Below are 21287 nucleotides of genomic sequence, written 5' to 3' on the forward strand. Positions count from 1 at the left end.
AGCCGTGATGTCATTGTTAAGTGTTGTTCTGGTGCGGACCTAGGCGGAAGTTCTTGCAATAATAATTTTGTTCGTTACGCAAGAAACGAAGAACTGTTGATGTGCAAATACATCTCATGTATTTGCACAAAAGAGTGACCGGCAACACTGACCACGGCAAAAAGATCTCCACTGGCGATTTTTGGTGTCTCCTAAGATACCATGGTTGAAATACCAGTCTTTTGGTGATAATCTGCGATATCAAGGAGCTTCATGATAAAACCTTGGTGATTTGATTCTTCTTCTGTCAGTTGGAAGATCAAAACTTATAACTGCACTTCTATACCCGTGGTTATTATTCGCTTCATAAAATAATTTTCACAAAACCGTTTTATCTCTAAAGGTCGCGCGTTCATAATTTTTATGCAATATTCGGGAAATTTGCGGCTTCTCCTACCAAGTAGTTTATCAGCCCTAACACTACCTCCACTGCCCGATCTTTGCAGTCCACTTGTGAAACCGAAGTAACCCTGGGATTTCGTTTAACCAGGGCACTTAGGCATCCTTCAAATTCAAAAAATTCTCATGTTTTGTAAAATGTTAGTGTGCTATCATAGTATGCTTAAAAATATTTTTATCTGCCATCGTCAGCTCTTCAACAGTTAAAAGTTTGCATACAATCATTGTGTAATTAACGAAGTGCAGTACAGGTTATTCGTAATTATATTACTGTATGTTACTTGTTTTTACTGCATCACTGTGTGCTTTTGCAGCCGTCGAGTATTAAATGATGTAAAAGGAGCCAACTTGCGGCGTCTCGGACCAATGCTGCATGAGTACACATTTTCGAAAAATTTTCATCGATTTGTGTTGTAAACAATCATTTGTGCAAAATACTTTTTTCCACTAATAAATAGATCTGAATACGTGCTGTATTGCGTAACAAATTTTCGAAAATGTGCACACAGGCAGGAATGGCACGAGCCGCCCCAAGTGGGCTTCTTTTACATCACTACTCGACGGCTACAAAAGTCCACGGTGCTGCCTGCAGTAAAAAGTTAAAATAGTAATTACGAATAACCTGTACTGCACTGCATTACACAGTGATTGTATGCAAACTTTTAATTGTTGTATAGCCACGCCCCCTTGACGATAGCAGATAGTATTTTTTTAAGCAATCTATGATAGTGCACTACCATTTTACAAAATATGAGAATTTTTTTGAATTTGGAGGATGCCTTTGTGCCCTGGTAAGTCACTGTATGTAACATGTCAAAACAGAAGTCCTGTCGGCGTCTTATTATTTCTTCCTTCTTGACCACTATCTCTTATCTCTTAAACGATATCTCTTAACCGTTCTAGCGCCAATAGAGTTTTCGGACAAACAACTTTTAAAAAGCCTTAAAAAGCGTTGTAAAAATGATTTTGTTTGTTAATTTGTCACACCTTAAGGCTCAATTGTTGAATGTAAAATTTTAGCTTCATCTTTTTCATTTAAAGCCAACGAAATTTTACCAGTTGCTCTACCTGCGTCATGAGGGATACTTTTCTCCGTACGAGTATTATAACTGCCTCAGCCGTAACTGTCAACACTTACCAACCCCTTTATAAAAAATAAACGACAGAAATGTTTTATTGGACAATTTTTTCGTAGTGGACTTGTTTCGTCACACTAACCTCGCTCCGGTCTGCCAATGCACGCCAAACGTGCATTTTTCTAGTATACTTAAGCAGACCTTCCGGTCATAGCTCCAAGTTCATTAAGCGGCCAGGAAATTAATTGGACGATGGGCAGATATGGACACTCAAAAATTTCCTGCCAAGTTTGACAGGGATGGGCATGGTGCTACGCCGCGTTGCCCCGCTGGATTTCGATCGATAGACGCTGGCGTAAGAATTCGTGTGATCGAGGTTCACCAGTGTGCTGCTGCAATTGCTTTTCGATTTCCTTCACTAAAGCGGATGCCGACTTTCCCCAAGGCCCGAATGTTTCGAAAGCTAACGCCGCGAAAATGTATCTGCCGACGAGGTACGCATATTGTCTGGTCTTCCTGTCTTCGGCCTGGGCTGCGGCGGATCCCGCCGCTGTTGAAGTGGACTTGTTGTGCGACAAAGCGACGGTGTCGACGCAGGTGACGTCCCAGGCTAAGCACATGCCACATTTCCAGGCATCCGTCCGGACATTGCTCGGACGTGCCGCGGGGCTCAAGCTTCGCCGGGATACCTGCCGATACTAATAATCGGCACACAAAGTTGCGCTGCATTAAAAACATTCAGAAGGAAAGCATAATACGCAATACGCGACTGTAAGAATTCGTCCTGCAACGTCACATCTTTATAGATAACTTTCTCACAACACGACGCCAGAGCGCTACAACATTTAGCCATGACGTGATAGAAAGCCCTAGCCATATTAGTGGAGTATTATCTCCACTTGTCCGACCACGTCCAATCGGATAGAGCGACTCTTTCCCAAACTGTTACGGATGATGGTAGAAGATAACGTTGATCTGGTTATTCTGGAAGAAGAAGGAAAGGAAAAGAAGAAGAGGTCCGGGTCCTGCAAACACGAGAAACACACACACACGACGGAGAAGTATACGTTACCTGTCCGACGCTACCCAGTAGATGTTAGCAGAAGCGATAAGAGAAATATCCATCAACCTGGCAATACAGGGCATGAAGACGATGAAGAGACCGAAAGGTCACCGGATGCTAGTGGGATCAAGTGGGTAACCTATTACGCCACGAGATTATCCGAAGATGATAATGCACGTCGACGAGATAGAGAAATGACCTCTGACGATAGGTGAAAGGTCACCCAGAGGTCAGTTTGAGCAGCCTCACTCGGAAAGAGAAGACCAGAGCAAAAGCCTGAAGTTAATCAGATCGAGCACAAGCCTCTACTTTTGTTGGGATTACAACTCTTGACATTTGTGTGGGCGACGAGCGCCTTATATAGCCCTGGGCACTCGCAGGTGCGGCTCTTCGTACGCGCAGGTACGGGTCTGAGAACAATAGGGATCTAAACGCTAGCCAATAAGAGACATCTAAGGACACGTGGACTAATCACACCGCTGCATCACTACACGTGGACTAATGAGAACAAGAGGTCAGCTATTACATTAGAACAATAGGTTGTGCTACGTCATGGAAGCGCGGTCACGTCGAAATGGCAAGTCGCGGTCAAAGTTCTCTGCTGGAGATTTCTGAGAAGTCGATACTCGGAGTCGCGGTCATGACTCGCGTAGAAGTTGTAGTAAAGCCTTAGTCGTAGTAGTAGAGGTAGAAGTAGTAAAGTAGTACCGATGTGTACTAAGGGACGCCAGTACACGTCAAGCCATATCTTTAAAATTTTTTACCAACCTTTTTTCAGATGGGCGCGTATCAATATGACGCCGGCAAAACCATTCTCACGATGCGCCGACTTGCTCCGCCCAACACATTCTGAACGCAGTTAATCACAACCGGCGCCCCAGTCTTGATTCTCCGAATACTCACAACCGTAATCCAGAAAGGAGATCGTCCGTGTGGATGGTGCGATGTGCTTGAGGAGACAGCTGGATACCGGTGGTGTGATGTGCTTGAGGAGACAACAAGATCTTTACCAGAAGTAGGCGTGGCAACGGAATACCACGCCCGGTTATTGCAACTGGCTTTTTACGTTCGGTTTTTTGTGTTGGATCCAAGCTGAATCTGTAACTGTCGCCGCACTTCACATAATGATTAATTTCCGTCTTGGCGCGTTCAAAACACTTCACTAATTTCTTTAGAACAATGGCTTTTGCGTCGGAGCGCACCAAATACACCAGGCTATTGCTGAGGATGCTCATGCAGCGCGCGTGAAACCATTTGTTGATATCTTTGTTCCTCGAAGATAGCACACCACCTTTCTGATATCGCCTTGTTTTAATTTCTGATAAAACGATAAACAGCAACACAAACTGCTCCAAAAGCCAAACATTCCATTCGTGTAGAAGCGTGATTGTGTGATTTGCATTTGTGGTTGTGGCCGTCGAGCCACTTACACAACGACAGAATCGGCACGTTCCTAGAGATTTTAAAGGTTTCTTTCCTAACTGCGCGCCGTTTGGTGCTCAGCGGTGCACTCAAAATAAAAAAAAAAACATGAAAGCTGCATAATCAAAGCTACTTGAAGTATGAGAAATTTTACTGCAGTTGTGGGAGCGATTGGGTCTATCGGCTTTTCAACTATTTTCGAAACTTGCGCGACACCTTTCGTATTCAAAGCGGTTGCGCAATTCGGAATACGCAGATACAGGGATTCGTTCTCAAACGCCAAATTTTCGCAGATTACGATATTAGCAATAGTTGCATAACCGCGTATTGCTTAATCCAATACAGTCAAAATTAATGATGAATCGGTCCCAGCTACATGAGACATGGTTTTGAATAAAGCACTTTAATACCACGCGTTATTTCCAAACTAAAACGCTGAAAACAAGTGCAACGATCCTCGCTCTTTCTTATGAAAGTTTCCTTTCGATCTCCTGGGTTTTCTTCCTAAGTGAAGCGGTACCCGTAACCGTTTCTTGGGTTCACTGATATGATGTTGCTGCAGCCACACCCGATCTGGACGACGGAACAATCCGGAAGAATTAAATTTACCGGATATACTGCCGCAAAACCAGAAGGTAACCGTTTTTCCGGGACCTTGCGCCGGATGTGTCACCCAGCCCACGAACAATTCACGTTACTCCGCTCTGAATTTATTCCAAGTGCAAGTTTTGTCACGGCACCGGCGATACTAATGTACCATCCACTACACCCCACTATTTTGCACCAGAAGTTCAGGAACTCTAAGGTATAATAGTGACAGTTCAAATCCGAAAGTTTTCTCAGACTTTCGGATGTAAATTTTATGGTGTCTTATCATTCGGAAGGGGAACAGGTGTCTGCAGAATCACTTTTAACTAAAGACGTGCACTGAATCCTTCTCTAACTTTACATTAGGCTTAACTGATTTATTCCATTCTTGCTTTCGCTTGGATTAGCTTTCGCTTTAACATTAAAGCTATTGTAAATCCTCGCACATAGTGCATTTCTTCCTATCTAACAATTATACGCGTAAGTCGTAACAGAGCCACCCATTCTCATTTCCTGCAATACAGTCAATGCCATACGACTTAATTGGTTTACATCCACACCCCACACTTCCATTGATGTCCACCGACAACCGCGATACTTGGACGTTGGACGGGGATCCGCGCTTTGGTAGTTGCGCAAAATCTAAACAACATGGAGACGTGACGCAATCAGTGACTGCTGCTTAAAACCTAAATAACGCGCAATTTCACCGCGGTCACCTAACCTTGGCGATTCTTTGGGTATGCTGATTCCCGAGACGGGATATCCACTCGCCAAGGCCGCCACATCCGATGAAGCCTCCACCAGATGCTTTTCAAACATATCCCACAGTTGCGTCACATTCAGCCCATTTAAAGTCAAGACGCCGTATGGAATGCGCGACTGCAGGAGCTCTCCTGAAACTCCACATCTTTGTAGATTATCTTGTCACAACACGACGCCAGCGCGCGGTAGCCGTCGGCCATTTCTTTAAAATAAACTTCCAAGCTTTTTCCGGTGTAGCGCGTGTCGATGCGACGTCGACAAAAAATCATTGACTGGATACGTCGGCCTGCACTGTCCAGCATTTGTTGTACACAGCCCATCACGCCGGCACCCCAGTCTTGCGTTCTCGACCACGTGTGGTCGTAGTCCAGGCAGCAGACGGTGCGCGTCGCCGGAGTGAGATGCTTGAGGACGCAGTTGTACACCGGGTAATACGCCAAATCCTCGCGCAGCCAGCGCGATGAGTAAACACGGTGGTCGAACGAAACCCGCTCATCGCTGCACATTGTGGCTGACATCAGAATGGGCTCCCACGCGTAGCAGACACGCCGGTATCGCTGGCGATCGACGCTGTCCAGTGACTGAAAGATCTCCACCAACAGCTCGGGCGGCAGCGGAATTTCGCGTCCGTCAGCTGCAGCTGGGCCGAGCTGGCCTTTTCTTTTTGGTGGGGCCTGGTATTGGATTTCCGAATCGCGGGAATCCCACGACGCTTTTCCTAGTCATCACAGAGCCATGATTCGCTCTGGAAAAACTTTTCGCCTGCAAAGATTATGGTACTCGAAGAAACCGGTCATCGCCCGAATACATCGGTCCGAAGAAATACAACAAAACTGGATTAACAAATGTAAACTTCGAAACAACCCTGGATCTTCGAAACTTCGAAACTTGTTTCTGCAGTCAACACGGCCATGGTCGAGCTTTGGATATGATTGATTTACGAAGTGGCTATTTTGCCGCACTACGGTCGGCGAAATAGGATGGTGACTAGATTATTATCGCCCAACAGTCGCGATATACGGTCCGGTATACGATACGGTGGGACACCGTATCGTGACCGTACCGTTGAGAAGTTGGAGTGATCGCAACGCGCAGACGATAAACGATACCGGGTCCAATCCTGCCTCTGAGGTGAAACATGCTGTGTTTCAAATCAGTTTTAAGGTCTTGGCATATGATAGCAATCGTTCTGTTGAAAACCTGATGAAAACTAAAATTCTAAACTATTTTTTGATACTAAAACATCCAGACTTGACAGCCCATGAATCATTCTACAAACATTTGAATTTTAACACAGGCCCCTATGGAGTTCAAAATAATGACAGCTCGGGCAGAGTACTCCAACGGCTCCGTAAGCTTTGCATGCTAAATTCACATGGCTGCAGAATAGTTCGTTTTCAGATAAACTGCACTCGCTTGGTATCAAAAAATTCCCTAGAATTTTATCTTTCTTCTGATATTCTTTTCTGACGAATCAAGAACAATTAAAATCTACCAGAACAATTTTAAAGTTGCATGATTTGGCAGCTGCACACGTTGTGCTTCATGCCACTGCCACTAAAGGTGGTGGCTATATCGCAGATGTCAACGGTAGGCATTACGATATCTCAGCCTTCTACCGTCAATCCTACCGTCAAACGGTCCGGTAAGGGTACGCCGTGATGACGTAGAAGAGCCTACCGTATATCGTACCGTCTATCGTAAGTCCATTTTGTGTTGCGATAAGAATCTACTATTTCACCGCACCCTGCGGTTATACTGTTAAACAGCTCGGGGCTATTTTGCAGCACCCACACTGTTTCATCAGCTGATTACATATATGTTGCATATTGATTGTGTGTGTTATTTACGGAAATTTCTGAGATTTTAGGTTTTGATCTTTTCTTATGTGTTTAATGTTATTTTACATTTTTCTTATATATTTTTCCTTATTTGAATTTTTATGAGTTTCTTATGTTGCATTAAATCTTCTGTTATGTTTTTTTACGGTTTCGCGTGTTTTTCTTACGAATTTATGTTTACAGTACTTACTTTTCTTATGGTTTTATTCTTTGTTGTTCAAAGTTTTCATAGATTTATCGGTGTTTTATTGCTTCCCGGCTTCTTGTTCTTTAAGCTTTAACGATAAAATTGAAAAAAGCATGTATCAGAAAAAAATTTTCTTTTTGGCGTAGTAGGCGGCAAAATAGCCAAAGAGCTATTTCGGTGCGCATACTTTTAAATCAGGCGGTCTGCCGCTTAGACGTTGAAAATGGTAGAGCCTCAAGTTAACACGGATACCAACGCATACTCATTGATACGTACGAGTGATCGGCAACAACTGGATTTTCATCGCGGCGCTGCAGGTACGCTGTATATCCACTGAGGGCGGTTATGCTTCGGGCATTAAAATATTCGCTAAGGTCTCGGGATAAAACCGCGCCCGTCGCCGAATTAACGCACCGCGTGATAAAGTCGTGGTGCTTGATAACCCGTCGGTGCATCTCTTGTTCGGATGGCTGATACCGCAGTTGCGCCCGAAGCACCAGTTCGCGAAGCACAAATCCATCCAACTGGACTTCCACGAAAAACAACTCCGATGAGTGCTCGATCGCAAACATGAGCAATTTAGCGGGAGACCACGCCCACGGACCCTCGGGGCGGGCCCGGAGTAACGCCTGCACGGGCGGCTGGTCAGCGCCCGCGGGTGGTGGGCAGTATCTGTCGCTCCATGGCGCGGGGGACTTCGCATCCGGCGAGAAGCTTTCTTCATCGGACTCCGAACCAAAGACCTTCCCGAATTCCACCAGCACCGCACGCTGTGCAGTAAAGTAGAAATCAATAAGCAGGCCGTTCTCCGCGACGTCAATAACGCTGCCATGCTGCAGTGGTCCGTGCTCTTTCACCAGTACATCCACTGAATTCCATGCTTTCACTTTTCGCTTACTGGTTTCGAAGAAATGCATCTCACTTTAGAACTGGGACACAAACCACTTATGACGCCCTCCTGCGACGAGTAATGTAAATGTCGAGAAATACCGATACACAATAAATGTTTTACAGGTGCGGATGACAGCAGCCCTCAACAAGGACCATGGACTAAACGACTGGTAGCAAATACACTCGCTGCGGGCTAACGAGCAATCAGATATCTTAAATATTGCTTGTGCTATGTACTCGTAGATTACTCGCCTCATATCGTGCTTGTTATCCTTTCCATACAGTAGATATGATAAATAACCAAACGCTTTGTTGGTTATCACATGTATACCTAATGAGGGGTGAGCACTTGTAGCTTTGTTGCATAGCTGTACCAAGTTTTCAAAATTGGTGAAGCGTTGTCGTTACAGTACGGTACGACTCGACAGCGAAGTGCTGTTTCTCCAGAACATAACCATATCAGAATATAACCAGGGGTTATATTCTCCAGAATATAACCATTGTTCGTTTGTTGCAAGCAATGGATCATCGACGAATCGTAAAGATAATGGTGCAGTCGATCGCCAGATGCAGTAGTTCGAATGCGCTTGGGCAGCCACTCTGTAAACCATACAGTGAACATATCATAATAATTATTGTATGAAGATCAGAAGGAAATGGCCCGCGTTCAAGTTTTGACTTCGACTCCACTGCAAAATGCGCTGCAAAATGTCAGTAACAACAGTACTACACAGTAATTACGACAACTGTGCTTCGGTTATTGTTTAGAGAACACGTCCCTAACCTAAAGTTACAAGCTGAATTAAGAATTTCAACGCCTGTTTCTATCAGTATCAAATACATCAACCCGAGTATCTCTAAAATAGAAACAAGCGCAGAAACCTAGCACAAGTAATCGTAAACCGTAAACGTAACACCGAAAGTCCTTTTAACAGGCCAAATTTTATAAATGATTACTCTAATGTTTCAAGTGCTCTCGCTGAATTTGATACAATGTTTTCACTCAGACCCAGCTCCATTACAGTGCATGTGAAAGTTCACACGAATTAAATTTACCACTAATCGTGAGCCTATAATAATAATTCATCCGTGCTCGGCTTGCACAGTACATCTGTTGCTGGTAATACAATACAGTACTCAACATTAAACAGGCCACTGCAGTACAGATAGGTACAATGTCATACACCGCAGTGACCATTCTGAATTCAGGCTACGAGAGCACGACCCGCAAGCTTGTGTGTAAAATGTTTGGCTCAGGCAGCAATGCCACCACGGAAGGAAGTTGTGATCTCCTTGGTGGTATTCCATCTAGCGTCCCGGTCTCAGACCCGGTTTCCATCTCTTATAACAAGAAAGTCGAATTCTGATGATACGTCGTGCAAGCACAATGCCTTGTTTGCTTTTTATTTACTTATCTTTTGATTTCTTGATCGGTGAATATCGCAGACTCGATTGGGCTTATTGTGTTATCAGCGCACATGACTAAGCAGCAAATAAACAGCAAGCACCACTGCATATTGCCGGTGTGATTGCTGTATGCAAACGTATACTGTAATGCAGCAGCTCTTACTACCGCTGGCTTTCTTTTGCCGGCTCCAGAGACTGCTTAGCTTTCCACAGCGCTCGTTGGCAAATTCTGGACTAACCAACGGTTTTCGTTATTATTCCCGTGTTGTGGTTGTTCTGCAGGTTTTCTTAGAACCAGATATCACGGTACTAGCTCGCATACACCTTTTGATTTTAGCGTGGAGGTCGGAACATCTGCCGTAGCGATCACGGGAGGACTTTCGCTTTTAAATCACTGCACACTTGTGTCATTGCAGTATGTATCTGTACGAAAATAGGATTCGATCAGTGCACACGTGGAATAGTGTGGACGTGGAAGTGAATGGAATACTGCAGCACGGCTACCTTATCGGCCTGGAAGATATCGATGGCGGCTCGCAACGCCTTATCGTGGATTTCAGATGCCCAGGACAACGGTTTGTGTCCATTGAATACGGGAACGTCCTGGACAGTTCCGATAAGACGATTAACGAATTGTGGACGCGGCAGAGCCATGAAATAGTCACTGCGCTAGCAGGTAACAGTCATCCTAGTGTGGAGGTGCTGCTCCGCGATAAGCCTAATCATCCATGGAAATGGTATCCCGCTAAGTTGCTTAAGTGCATCTTGGCTTTACCGACTCGCGCTCTGGTCGAGGTGAAGCTAGCAAAACAGAGTATCCGCAAACTACTGCAAACAAATGCGTTTGCCGCTTTCGGCAGAAGCACGTCAGCTCAGAATACTTCATCCAGGCCATTTCGTAATACGGTTGTTAATCTTTCCTGACGGATGTTGGACCACTTTGGAGCCTGCGGTGGCAAGGCGGATGCACCGTGCAATGCAGGGTGACAAAATGCGCATTGTATCTGTCGTTGGTGAGATGATGACCTATCTGCAGCGGTGTGATGACAATCCGCTGGATGTTGAGAGAGAACTAAGTTAAAAGTAAATTCTATAAATTAAAATCTCCCATTTATGTTTCGTAAAACAAGGGAGAGTATAAAGACGTTTGGAAAATTAATTTTTATTCGCGTAGAGCAGCATTTTCTCATCCTTCCGCAGTCGCATACACAGCGACACTGAAAGAGAAGCCCACCACACACCAGTAAATGGGACGAACCGAGAGGAAGCAGTGGTTAATGACAAGATCAGTTTGATGCTCCCAACAGAGATTCTAAAGGAGATTTTCTTGTCTCTGGACATCATCGACCAGCAACGATGTCGACGCATCTGCCTCTGTGGGCAACTTCTAAACTCGGCAGAACTGTACCGTGCCATCCATGTGCATATGCATCCCAAGAGCTTGATTATTTTTCCGAATTCCGATTATGGCGCTTTCGCGTGCATCGTCAAGTATTTTACACCATCAACGCATAGCACCTTCTTGCGGGATATCATCACTTTCGGTTTGAACAGTAAAGGAGGACAGGAAGTCCAAAGTAGCGCCGGTACAGCGGTCAACTGCATTCAGCATTTGCTGGAACGCACCGGCGCTCACCTGGATCGAGTGGTGCTGTTCGACAGCAACACGTCCGTCTTTGGACGTCACTGGACTCTGCATGATTTCTTTAACAACCTGGCGCAAGCATATTCCAGAATGGCACCGTGGTGCCCTCGGATAATCTGGAGAAGTTGTTCGCTTTCTTACTGCCACGATAAGTACGACATCGTGTTCCGAATTCCCGATGCGTGCTTCAGTCTGCGGGCCCTTAATGCAATACAAATTTGGGACTTGTTTGAAGAACATCTGAACTATGGAAAGCAGCTGGAAGTGGAGATTATTGCACAGTGGATAGAAGAGCATATCAAAACGAAATCCGCCAAAAATTGCGTTCCGATCATTCAGGTAGCGTGCGGGGTTTTTTATTACAGCACATTCGCGTTGCAATGAAAATTATATCGCAGATTTTGGAAGCGTGCCAATGCTGCGATCCGCGTCCTTCAATCTGTTTTAACCGAAAGTGGACCCTAGACAATCTGGACAGCTTAGAAACTGGAAAATTAAATCGATTATGTTTGTATGCTTTGTCATTTTACATGCTTAAGTGGAGCGGAACATTCTCTGTAAACCAGCGCAAGATGTGACGAAGAATAAGAAAGCGATTTATTGAAATGCTTTTACAGCCAAGTTGCGTTTTTAAGTTAAGCTGTTTCGGATTCGGATGTTAGGCACGTTAAGCGTAAAAGTGACTTTCTATCTATAATATTTCATGCCTTTTTTGCAACAAGCGAGAAACGGATTCAGTGCAAATAATTTTCAAGACGGTACGTTTCTGAGCAGTTTCATTGATGCGGATCTTTGAGGTAAGGATTTATTGGGGTGTGAACTTGCAGCGATACCGTTGTGGCGCAATGTTTGCGTGCGTTACAGATCATAACCGAATTTATCCGTTCCAGCATCACCAATTATCAATTAAAGGCAGGTACCGGTGATTAAACGGTACACTTTTTACATGGCCAACATCTGGGAAACCCAAAAACAAAGAGCCAACACGGTTCGCTTTATTTTGGCATCCTTAGCCGTGTGAATCAACGCAAATCTTCTAAGATCCCGCTGGAATCAACAGCGCTCTACAAATGTCTTCTGTAACAATTCGGCATAGAGTACAACAGGTTTATAATCCTTAGGGCCATCGCCGCAGTTAACGCGGCAGTGCTCAACGTTCGCCGGTTGCAGCAGAAACGCGGCAGAGTGCTGTAAAAATTCATCGTTACGGCTTATGATGGGCAATAAGTAGCAGTCTTTGGGTTTCCATTTTTTGCTGCAAATACCGCCAAAGTTAAACGGCTCAGTTGATTCACATCGACGCTCAACAATTCATCTACCGTCCACCAACAGCCGCGATAATTGGTCGTTGGACGGGGATCAGCGCTTTGGCAGTTGAGCAAAATCTGAGCAACACGAAAAAAAACAAGCGGTTAGAACAAGTATCGGAAACCAAAGAAGTGCGATCTGAAAAATTAGCGCACACAGCCGGCAAGAAGAGTGATTAAACAGTCATGTCACCTGGATCGTGGTGCTGCCTTGGTCTAGCCGCGTAAGTTCCGCGCGTCTCCACTCACCCGCGCTCGCACGCGTTATCCACTCTTTCAGAACCGCCAGATCTGGCGCTCCAGCATCCAGATGCGCTTCAAACACATTCCAAAGTTGTGTCACATTAAACGCGCTCAGAGCGAAAACAGCGTGCGGAACACACGACTGCACGAACTGGTCCTCCAACGTGACATCTTTATAGATAACCTTGTCACAAGACGATGCCAGTTCGCGGTAAGCTTCCGCAATATCTGCGAATGTTGTGGCCACGCTCTTTCCGGTGCTAATGCGACGCTGACAGAAAATCATTCGCTGAATGCGCCGACCAGAATCGGCCAGCATTTGCCGCACGCAGCTAATCACACCGCCACCCCAATCCCAAGTACTCGGCCAGTCCTTGTCGTAGTCGACGAAGGATATGGTGCGCGTGGCCGGTGTAAAATGCTTGAGGACGCAGCTGTATACTGCGTAATACGCTAAATCCTCGCTTAACCATTGCGATTTAAAGACGCGGTGGTCGAACGACACCCGCACCTTGCTGTATACTTCGGGTGACGTAAGGATCGCCTCTCATGCGTAACAGGTGCGTCGGCACCGCAGACGACTGATGGTGTCCAGTGACTGGAAGATCTCTGCCAAAAGCTCTCGCGGCATCGGAATCCCTTGTCCGCTTGTTGCAGCTGGCGTTTTGCGTTTAGTTTCGGAGCCTTCGGTGAGCGGTGGATGCCAGCTGCGCCGATAGTTGACGCCGCATTGCACATATTCTTCCGCAAAATCCTTTGCTCTTTCAAAACGTTGCGCTAATTCATCAGTCACGACTGCTTCGGCGTTGTGGCGCTGCAGATATATAATGCGATCGCTGAGAACGCTGAGAGGTTTTGCCTCAAAATGCTCGTGGATTTCTTGGGAAAACGCTGCTGAAAGGGCCGGCGTGATACACTGCTAGTACCCGGCCGGCAGCGCAACGGAACGTGTGACAAAATCGCCGAGCTTACTGAGTCGCCGTTGCATGTCTTCGTCCGATGGTTGATACCGCAACTGGCTGGAAAGAACCAGTTCGCGAACCGTTGCTCCACCCAAACGCACTTCCACGAAGAAGAAATCATCGGCATGCTCGAACTCGGACATCGGCATTAGCAGAGTAGCGGAATGCCACGCCCATGGACCATCCGGGCGTTCCCTGAGCAGTGCTTGCAGGGGTGGCTTGTCAGCGCCGTTATGCAATGGGCGGGACCTGTTGTCCCAGTCTTCCTCGTTGGAAAACGAGCCGAACACCTTCCCGAATTCCACGAACACGGAGCGCTGTCCGGTACAGTAGACGTCAATGATCAAACCGTTGTAGGCAACGTTGATGACGTTCCCGTGTTGCAGTGGTTCATTCGCATTTACCAACACATTCACTGAATTCCATGGTAACAATGTCCGTCCGCTGATTTCGTAGAAATACATTGGTTGCTCTGGGATAATCAGGTAGTCTATCGCTCTTCACGTCGGGCGGCATCCACGGTAACTCAGCTTTCCCTTCTGACGATAAATGCAGTTAGTTTTAGAGCGCGGTAACAGGCAGCTGTAAAAGCAGTCTTGCTAAGTACCATTTTATGGTGCAAAGTGCTGCCAAGATAAGACACCACATAAACAGCAACTATCAACGAGCTTAAGTCATAACTGATTAAGGCATGCTGTGGATAATGGTACGATGCATGGTAATTACTGAATTATCATAGCAGAATTATGTCTTTAGAATTACGTCTTATCATAGTAAGCTTTCAGCTGTACTATTGAACTAGATATATATTAATTAAAAAATATACTGGATATTAATTTTGTCATAACGCTCGTACAGTAAATATATCAGATTCAACTGTAAAAGAAAACATTTCAAGAGAAACAGGTGTGACGGAAATATGTTAAAAGTAAACAAATCTGTTTCGTCTTTGCAAGCAGAAGATAACATTCACTTAGGATAGTACTCGTAACTTCTCTTCTGGCAAGGAGCTGTTGTCGCGCAATAAGCGATTATGAAAGCAACCGTGGACCAAAAGAAACGCGGCAGCGAATACGGTTCTTGTCTGCTTTATAGTGTCGGTTTATTCGGAGATGCGGAGACTTATTTTGAGATTCTCGAAAATCAACTTTTGCATTGCCAGCGCAAAAGTTTTAGTTGAGCACTTTCGTCTGGAACGGCTGGAGGTCGTTATAAATAATCAGTTGACTTAAATTAGATGAGCAAAACATTGCCCGTAAAAATGGAAGAAATGTTTTACACAAATGTACAATTTTTAATACAGCTTCTAAGACAAATGTTTAACACTGTTTTCAACATACACTCGTACTAACAAAATTCGCGCCAAGGAGTTCCGGAACCATGTTAATTGAATCAGTAATTGCCGAGCCAAATGGAGTTATAATTGTAAGTGAGACAGAGTACTCGATACAGCGGTATACGTTTTATTACTAATCCTTGTATAGATACTACGGCTGTCATCTTCAAGATTTGAGTTCACAAGGGCAGATTTAAATGGATGTGTTTGCCCTGTCATGTCAGTAATTACGGCGGCCGCGAGATGTAATCACGAGCTCATAATAATCCCAAATCTTCCTAGCTGGCGAAAGAAGGAATAAGAGATATCACGTATCAGCTCGCACTTATACTGACTGCGGATTCATCTGAAAGCGTTGACGGCCCGTCATGGCATTTTATTTCTCAACAGACGGCCGTTTTGATATATCTGGAAGTCACAGAAAAAGCAGGCAAGATCCACGTCATTGTTCCGGAGTTCGGCATAATTTATTGCGGAAATGCCCTGCAGTATGCATTTCTTTAAGGTTCGTATCACGCAGAGATGGGGAACTCCCGACTGCATATAAAACCTGGTGACTTCAGTCATCTCGAGAATCACTACTCTCTAAATTCCTTATGCTGCTGATGCGCCACAATGAATCTCTCGCAGCCCCTGTTCAATTCCACAGCAGTGTGTAGTCGGGTTAACTTGGAAATCATCACGCTGTCATTTCTGTATCCGGTGATGTTGGGATCCATGACGTACGTCGGGCCAGCGTATCGCCTGGCCTTGGAAGGCATTCGGCAGTCGTATCCCCGCCTGAACGTCACGCATACGATCATTGCCGATGAGAAGTACCGCGACTGTAGTACCTTCGCCTACGATGTCGTTGATCTTACCGCTGAGCATCTCCAAAATACAGGGACGCTGACCCCTGAGCCACACCGTGATAAATGTTCGGCCAGTGTAATGCTATTTACCGGTGAGTGGTGGCTTCAGGTATCTTTTCTTCGGGTCGGATGCTAGTACTTAATTTGGTACTGATTCATGATACTTATGATTACTGCCGTGCACCAGCATACTATATAACTTTTCTCCACACTATTGAAATAATGCTTGGAAATAGCAGTTCCCATTTCTCTTAGGATGTGCCGAAATTCCGGAAATTGTGCCCTTCGCGACGCAATTGGACAAGCTGATAATAACTACGTGCGTAAGGAAAATGTGGATGACCGCTGTTAGTCTACAGACAGACATGACGGCCTTGTGGGCACCGTATTGACGTGTACAGCGACCTAATTCATAATAGTTATTATTATTCTTATTATTATTATCCAACTGCAGAGTGCATTAGCCAAACCGCGATATTTAACGGAGATGCCTTACCAAAGTACTGGAATATTTTTGTTTACGTTTAAAATGTTTTTTCGGACGAAAGATCAGGGAGAGAACTGGAGAAGGCCGATCCACGGCGTTTTTGAAGCAGCGTATTAGCCTCGCAATTATTAAAGGAAACGCTGCGGCTGTTTTGGGAACTTTACCGGGAAAGAACAAACTGGTTGATAATGCTGATTTTGGTTGTTTTTTTAATTCTTAACTGTGCACTGATGGCCGTAGTTAATGGAACTATGACTGTAATGTCGCGATTTGAAAATTAAAATGTACTATAGTTTAAAATGTTTGTACTGATTTTCTTCAGCTTTCTGAGATAAACATTTCCCAACTTACGAGTATTTGGGAATCGAAGCTACGAGCGATGGGCAGATTAAGTACCATAATGCGCAATATAATCATTATCGACCTACAATAGCTGTATATCGTTCTCAAATTCTGCACGCCATGTGATTTGCTCGTACCATGCGCATCTGACATGTTCTTACTACCCGTAGTGTCGCTACTAGCCCGAATCTCCGTAAGAAAACACTGACACCCACGTGGATCGGAACAACGTGCAATTCGTTCCAAATTTATCTGACTATGGTGCTGAGTGTCGTGAAAAGGTTCCGTTGGACGTCCGTGGGTGTAATATGCGACACCGGGGCCAATGCCGGTGGTTATCCGGAGTTTGCCAGCGAATCGGCTAAGATTTTAATCACAAATGGCAGGCAAGTTTATCAGGAATTCTACAGCTCAAAGACTGCGACCGTTGCCGATCGCATGGATGTTCTTCGCCGCATGAACGATCGAGCTCGAGGTTATTGTGCGCGTATCAGTATTTGATATTATATACTGTGTACTGTTATTATGGGTGAGACGCATTTTTGTTCTCTGGTTGCAGTGTACTTTTATTTTGGAGATTACAATGAATTTCGACGATTGCTTTTGGCGGCTGCAAATCTTATCATGACCAATGGGGAACATGTAAGCACTTACTACTAAGCACAGCATACATGATAGCTACTTAGGTATTTTTTAAATCCCGCAAATATCGTTAAATTAATGTGCTTTTTTAGGTGTACATACCTATGGCGGGATTTAGAAAAAGCTCGGCACCCGGTTACTATTCATGGAACAAGGGTGACAGTGACGATGAGGTAAGAATGCAGCAGACATCGTTTTCCCCAGGTTTGTAAGTGAAATGTTGTAAAGGGTCAATTACATGTATTCTGCCAGGTAATACCGCTTCTGTTGTACTTGGATGTGTCTCATATTTCGGTCGCTTTAAGTATACGGTTTCATATTTCGGTCACCGGTCACTTACACGCTTACACCAACCCCCAAGTGGCGCAATACATGAATAGCTGCTGATCGCACAACGCATTTTTTTATGTGTTTCTCTCTGGTCTGCAGTCATCAAAACAAAATTAAAAAGGTTTGAATTTTGAAGTTCTGATGTTCGTAAATGCGGTTGCAAGACCTTGCACGGTTGCACCCGGTCCAGTTCCTGTTCTTCCTTTTATTGAAGTTTTTTGTGGATTCATGCTTTGAAATTCATCAGGGAAGTTTTTACTGTGAAAGCTATTTATTTCGGCTATTTTTGTTTTTGTCTGAAAATTTTGACACCAGTTGACCGAAATATGAAATCCTAAACTGAAAGTGACCGAATTATGGGACACATCCAAGTATTTGTAAATGTCAAAATGCTACGTGCTGATGATTCGTTATTGCATTAAGCTTATAGGCACTGCTCTTGATCGTGCTGCGCGCAGCCTGGTAGCTTTTGAATTAAACTTTTAAACGAGTAAACATAATTATCAAACCAAAAAATACTTAAAAATAAGCCTTGTCCGGGTACTTTATAATATGTAGACCGGTGAAGTCCCGCTTTGTACATTCTTGATATTACTGTACATACCCTTAAAAAACTGGAACTACAGATTGTTAGGCAAGCTTACCGTTCTGTTCTGCTGATGGAACTCAACGAAGCGGTGTACGGGAGAACCAACAGATCAGGAAATTTCACCCAGCAAATGATTGACGGATCCAAGGAACTGTACAATTACACTTACAAGCCTTTCGAACTGGTGAGGATGTTGTGTAGCAGAACATAATCATCGCAATTAACTGTTTAAATTACGGACGCAATCAGCTCGATGCTATGTTTTCCTTCAGGTGACCCCGCATCCGGCAGCCACGTATGCGACGATGATGGTTCTCGCACAGGTAGCGCTATATATATAGGACGAAGCAAAAGTAATTAAGTAAGCAAACCAGCTCAAAATCAGGCGTGCGTCATATTCTGTCACTGGCATTTAAACTGGATACGCAACATGCAGACACTGTACGTGCAAGAAGATAAAATTAACATAGGTAATGGAACAATTGCGTTCGACCGGGAATCAAGAGGTGTGGTCGTCTGGGAGGCAATTCGCCAAGCAGTTTATGAATCGCACTTTCACGACCGACGTCGGAGACGTGTGCATTGATGAGGTTGGAGAGCGCCTGCCGGCGATAAACCTGAACCAGCTGGACTGGAATACGTCGCGTGTGCGAGTAAGTACAAAATAATATTAATTTTTTCGCCATCTTCGAGTAGATCCTAATAACTTAACAGCCGAAGAAAAATTGTGCGTAGGCGCTCTATGTCCTAAAAGTTCCCGAGTTTACGCTGGTGGAAGCGGGGGAGGAACCGCAGTGGTTAATTCCGTGGCCGCCACCCAATGAACCGCGATGCGGGTTTCGCGGAGACGCCCCGAATTGTCATCCGAAAGGTGCATAAAGTAGTTGAACAGCCTCATGAGGATCTAATCAGCCTACCGTACCCAAGGCTTGGCGGTAAAAAGTAGAACGTGAGTAGACTGGCTTATATTATGAACCGTGATGTAGACACATTTGACAGGAACAATGGAAACCATAATTGGCGCTAGCGTGGGTACGATCGCCGCCACCGTGTTCTTCATCTTTGTTGCCGCGGTTTTTGTGAGGTATGTGATAACTGCAATCTGTCCCTGTCCACACCGATTTAAGGTTTCATACCACGCTTCGCAATCAAGGGAAGTATTCCGGTACATAGTACCAAATTACTCTACATATACGAATACTCTCGAGTTCGTCTCCAGCGAAAGTTTGCGCACAGGTACGCAAATCTCCCTTGTACCGGCGCGCTTCCCTTAAAAACCAATATCAGATTCTGTTTTTAGTGTACTTGACTACTGACTACCGTAGTAACAATAATAATAAATAGTAATAATAATTAACGAAAAAATAATATTAATTAATAGACATGTTTAATAACTGCAGACGTGCCACGCGGAACGCCTTCACTTCCGAGGCGTGGCGGATCCGATCCGAGCAGCTGCAACCGGTACGATCGAGTACAGTTTGGACAGAAAAATCTGTCCAAACATTTTATTACAGTAATTGTGCATCACAGAAGATCAAACCGTTTTTGGATTTAGTTGGAGGATAAGAGCAATCGCGTATGGATATATCTTAAGCGCAACCAAACGGTGTGGATCAAGCCGGTGTCTGCCGCCACCGCATCCGCTGTTGAAACTACTTTCCCACAACTAAACAACCATCTGCTGCCATTGCTAAAAACGGTAACAGCCGGTAGCAGTGTTTCCTCTGCAGGAGTTTCCTCAGTACGCATTTTTTATTGCATAATAGATACTGGATATTGACCACGATAACGTCTGCCGCTTCGCTGGATTATGTTTTCTTGAGAAGTCCGTGCTGATGGTGTCAGAGTACTGCCCGCGTGGCTCGGTAGGCGAACTGATGGCCAGGACCATGTTGGAGTTTGATTTGCAAACGTCGTTCTTGCTCGACCTCCTTAAGGTAAGGAGATCTGGACCAGACAGCCGTCTGCTGGTTTTTATTGGAGCAGCTTATCCGCCTTATCGTCCACATACATCTTCCCATAGTCAATAAAAAAATCTGGTGATTAATTTCTTACGAAAAGGCGTTCAAGGTACAGTAGGTACACAACAAGCGCGTTTCTGACGGTCAATATGGTGGCCAGTACACTAGAGTTATCGAAGTAACAAATTCAACACAGTTAATGCGTTTGTATGATTATATCATCTTCTTATTAAGTACTTCTCGTTTATTTTCAACATCAACTTATTTTTCAAATATGTATGCAACTTAACTTTACCCATGGATTTGTAATTTTCTCGGTACCTTTACGCAAGGAATTACCGGGCTTGTCTGCTGCACATTTCTGTAGTTACCTTTATTATAAGTGTTTCAGCTTTTTATTTTACCAGGGTTTACAAGCAATACACCGGTCTGCTGTAAAGTTTCACGGATTTCTTAGCCTTCACTGCTGCTTACTGAATCGGCATTTTAGCCTGAAAATTGGAAAAACTGGTCATACGCAAATTGAGACCGCCTTAACACGAAACAGTGCCATTCTCGAGCTGACAAACCGCCATAGTACGAACAAAACTACAGCTCACGAAGACGGACAGAAAAGCGACATGTTGGCAACTGGGCTTATTTTGTACCAGATCGTTATCCAAGAGGAACCGTTTGAATCACGAGGTCAGTGCACGAACCGTCGTGAGGAACCAATGTTGATGAAACTAGATTAATAATTTTGATGTTTCGGGCAGAGTTTATGTACAAGCGCATCGCGGACCACGCTGGGAGCCATTCTCGAGCTGACAAACCGCCATAGTACGAACAAAACTTGGGCTATTCGAGACCCCCCTCGACCATGTACTATTTTTTTAAGCCAAATCTGACCACGTATTAATGATCAGCGAATT

The 21287-nt window shown here is 44.7% G+C and overlaps 4 protein-coding genes across 5 annotated transcripts; 2 read left to right on the plus strand and 2 right to left on the minus strand.

Annotated features, from left to right (window-relative positions):
• Positions 1-4448: 4448 nt before the first annotated feature.
• LOC129600945 (uncharacterized) lies at positions 4449-8456 on the minus strand. Of its 2 annotated transcripts, none has more exons than XM_055499628.1 (3): positions 7657-8456; positions 5312-6070; positions 4449-5229 (listed from the first exon to the last, which is right to left on the minus strand). In XM_055499628.1, the coding sequence occupies exons 1-2, from the start codon at positions 7682-7684 to the stop codon at positions 5445-5447; spliced, it is 654 nt and encodes a 217-aa protein (XP_055355603.1). In that variant the 5' UTR covers positions 7685-8456; the 3' UTR covers positions 4449-5229; positions 5312-5444. The 2 variants fall into 2 exon arrangements, with proteins under 2 accessions (XP_055355603.1, XP_055355602.1); XM_055499627.1 differs by having other exon boundaries at positions 4454-5229; positions 5312-6114.
• A 1409-nt stretch (positions 8457-9865) lies between these two features.
• On the plus strand, positions 9866-11930 carry LOC129600952 (uncharacterized). Its single transcript, XM_055499637.1, has 3 exons — positions 9866-10761; positions 10853-11662; positions 11722-11930. The coding sequence occupies exons 2-3, from the start codon at positions 10973-10975 to the stop codon at positions 11899-11901; spliced, it is 870 nt and encodes a 289-aa protein (XP_055355612.1). The 5' UTR covers positions 9866-10761; positions 10853-10972; the 3' UTR covers positions 11902-11930.
• A 254-nt stretch (positions 11931-12184) lies between these two features.
• LOC129600949 (uncharacterized) lies at positions 12185-14388 on the minus strand. Its single transcript, XM_055499633.1, has 2 exons — positions 12824-14388; positions 12185-12708 (listed from the first exon to the last, which is right to left on the minus strand). Exons 1-2 carry the CDS (start codon positions 13190-13192, stop codon positions 12535-12537), a joined length of 543 nt encoding a protein of 180 aa, XP_055355608.1. The 5' UTR covers positions 13193-14388; the 3' UTR covers positions 12185-12534.
• A 994-nt stretch (positions 14389-15382) lies between these two features.
• Positions 15383-21060, plus strand: LOC129600956 (atrial natriuretic peptide receptor 1-like; the record flags this gene model as incomplete). Its single annotated transcript, XM_055499644.1, has 14 exons — positions 15383-16114; positions 16278-16341; positions 17022-17326; positions 17411-17493; positions 17586-17666; positions 18450-18596; positions 18685-18735; positions 18883-19065; positions 19148-19283; positions 19412-19496; positions 19813-19876; positions 19971-20114; positions 20182-20352; positions 20784-21060. Coding segments are annotated over exons 1-14 (2119 nt in total), but the record flags the coding sequence as incomplete, so codon positions are not given.
• Between the last annotated feature and the right edge of the window lie 227 nt (positions 21061-21287).

Source organism: Paramacrobiotus metropolitanus, unplaced genomic scaffold, assembly GCF_019649055.1.
Source record: "Paramacrobiotus metropolitanus isolate TYO unplaced genomic scaffold, Prichtersi_v1.0 Parri_scaffold0000205, whole genome shotgun sequence".
NCBI lineage: Eukaryota > Metazoa > Tardigrada > Eutardigrada > Parachela > Macrobiotidae > Paramacrobiotus > Paramacrobiotus metropolitanus.

Coding starts and splice junctions, on each gene's coding strand:
- LOC129600945 (XM_055499627.1), bottom strand. CDS start 8,297: ATGCATTTCTTCGAAACCAGTAAGCGAAAAGTGAAAGCATGGAATTCA. Junction 6,115..7,656: donor CCAGTTGTTGCCGATCACTC/GTACGTATCAAT, acceptor TAATCTTTGCAG/GCGAAAAGTTTTTCCAGAGC.
- LOC129600952 (XM_055499637.1), top strand. CDS start 10,973: ATGCTCCCAACAGAGATTCTAAAGGAGATTTTCTTGTCTCTGGACATC. Junction 11,663..11,721: donor ATTGCGTTCCGATCATTCAG/GTAGCGTGCGGG, acceptor ATTATATCGCAG/ATTTTGGAAGCGTGCCAATG.
- LOC129600949 (XM_055499633.1), bottom strand. CDS start 13,192: ATGCTGGCCGATTCTGGTCGGCGCATTCAGCGAATGATTTTCTGTCAG. Junction 12,709..12,823: donor AAGGCAGCACCACGATCCAG/GTGACATGACTG, acceptor CGTGTTGCTCAG/ATTTTGCTCAACTGCCAAAG.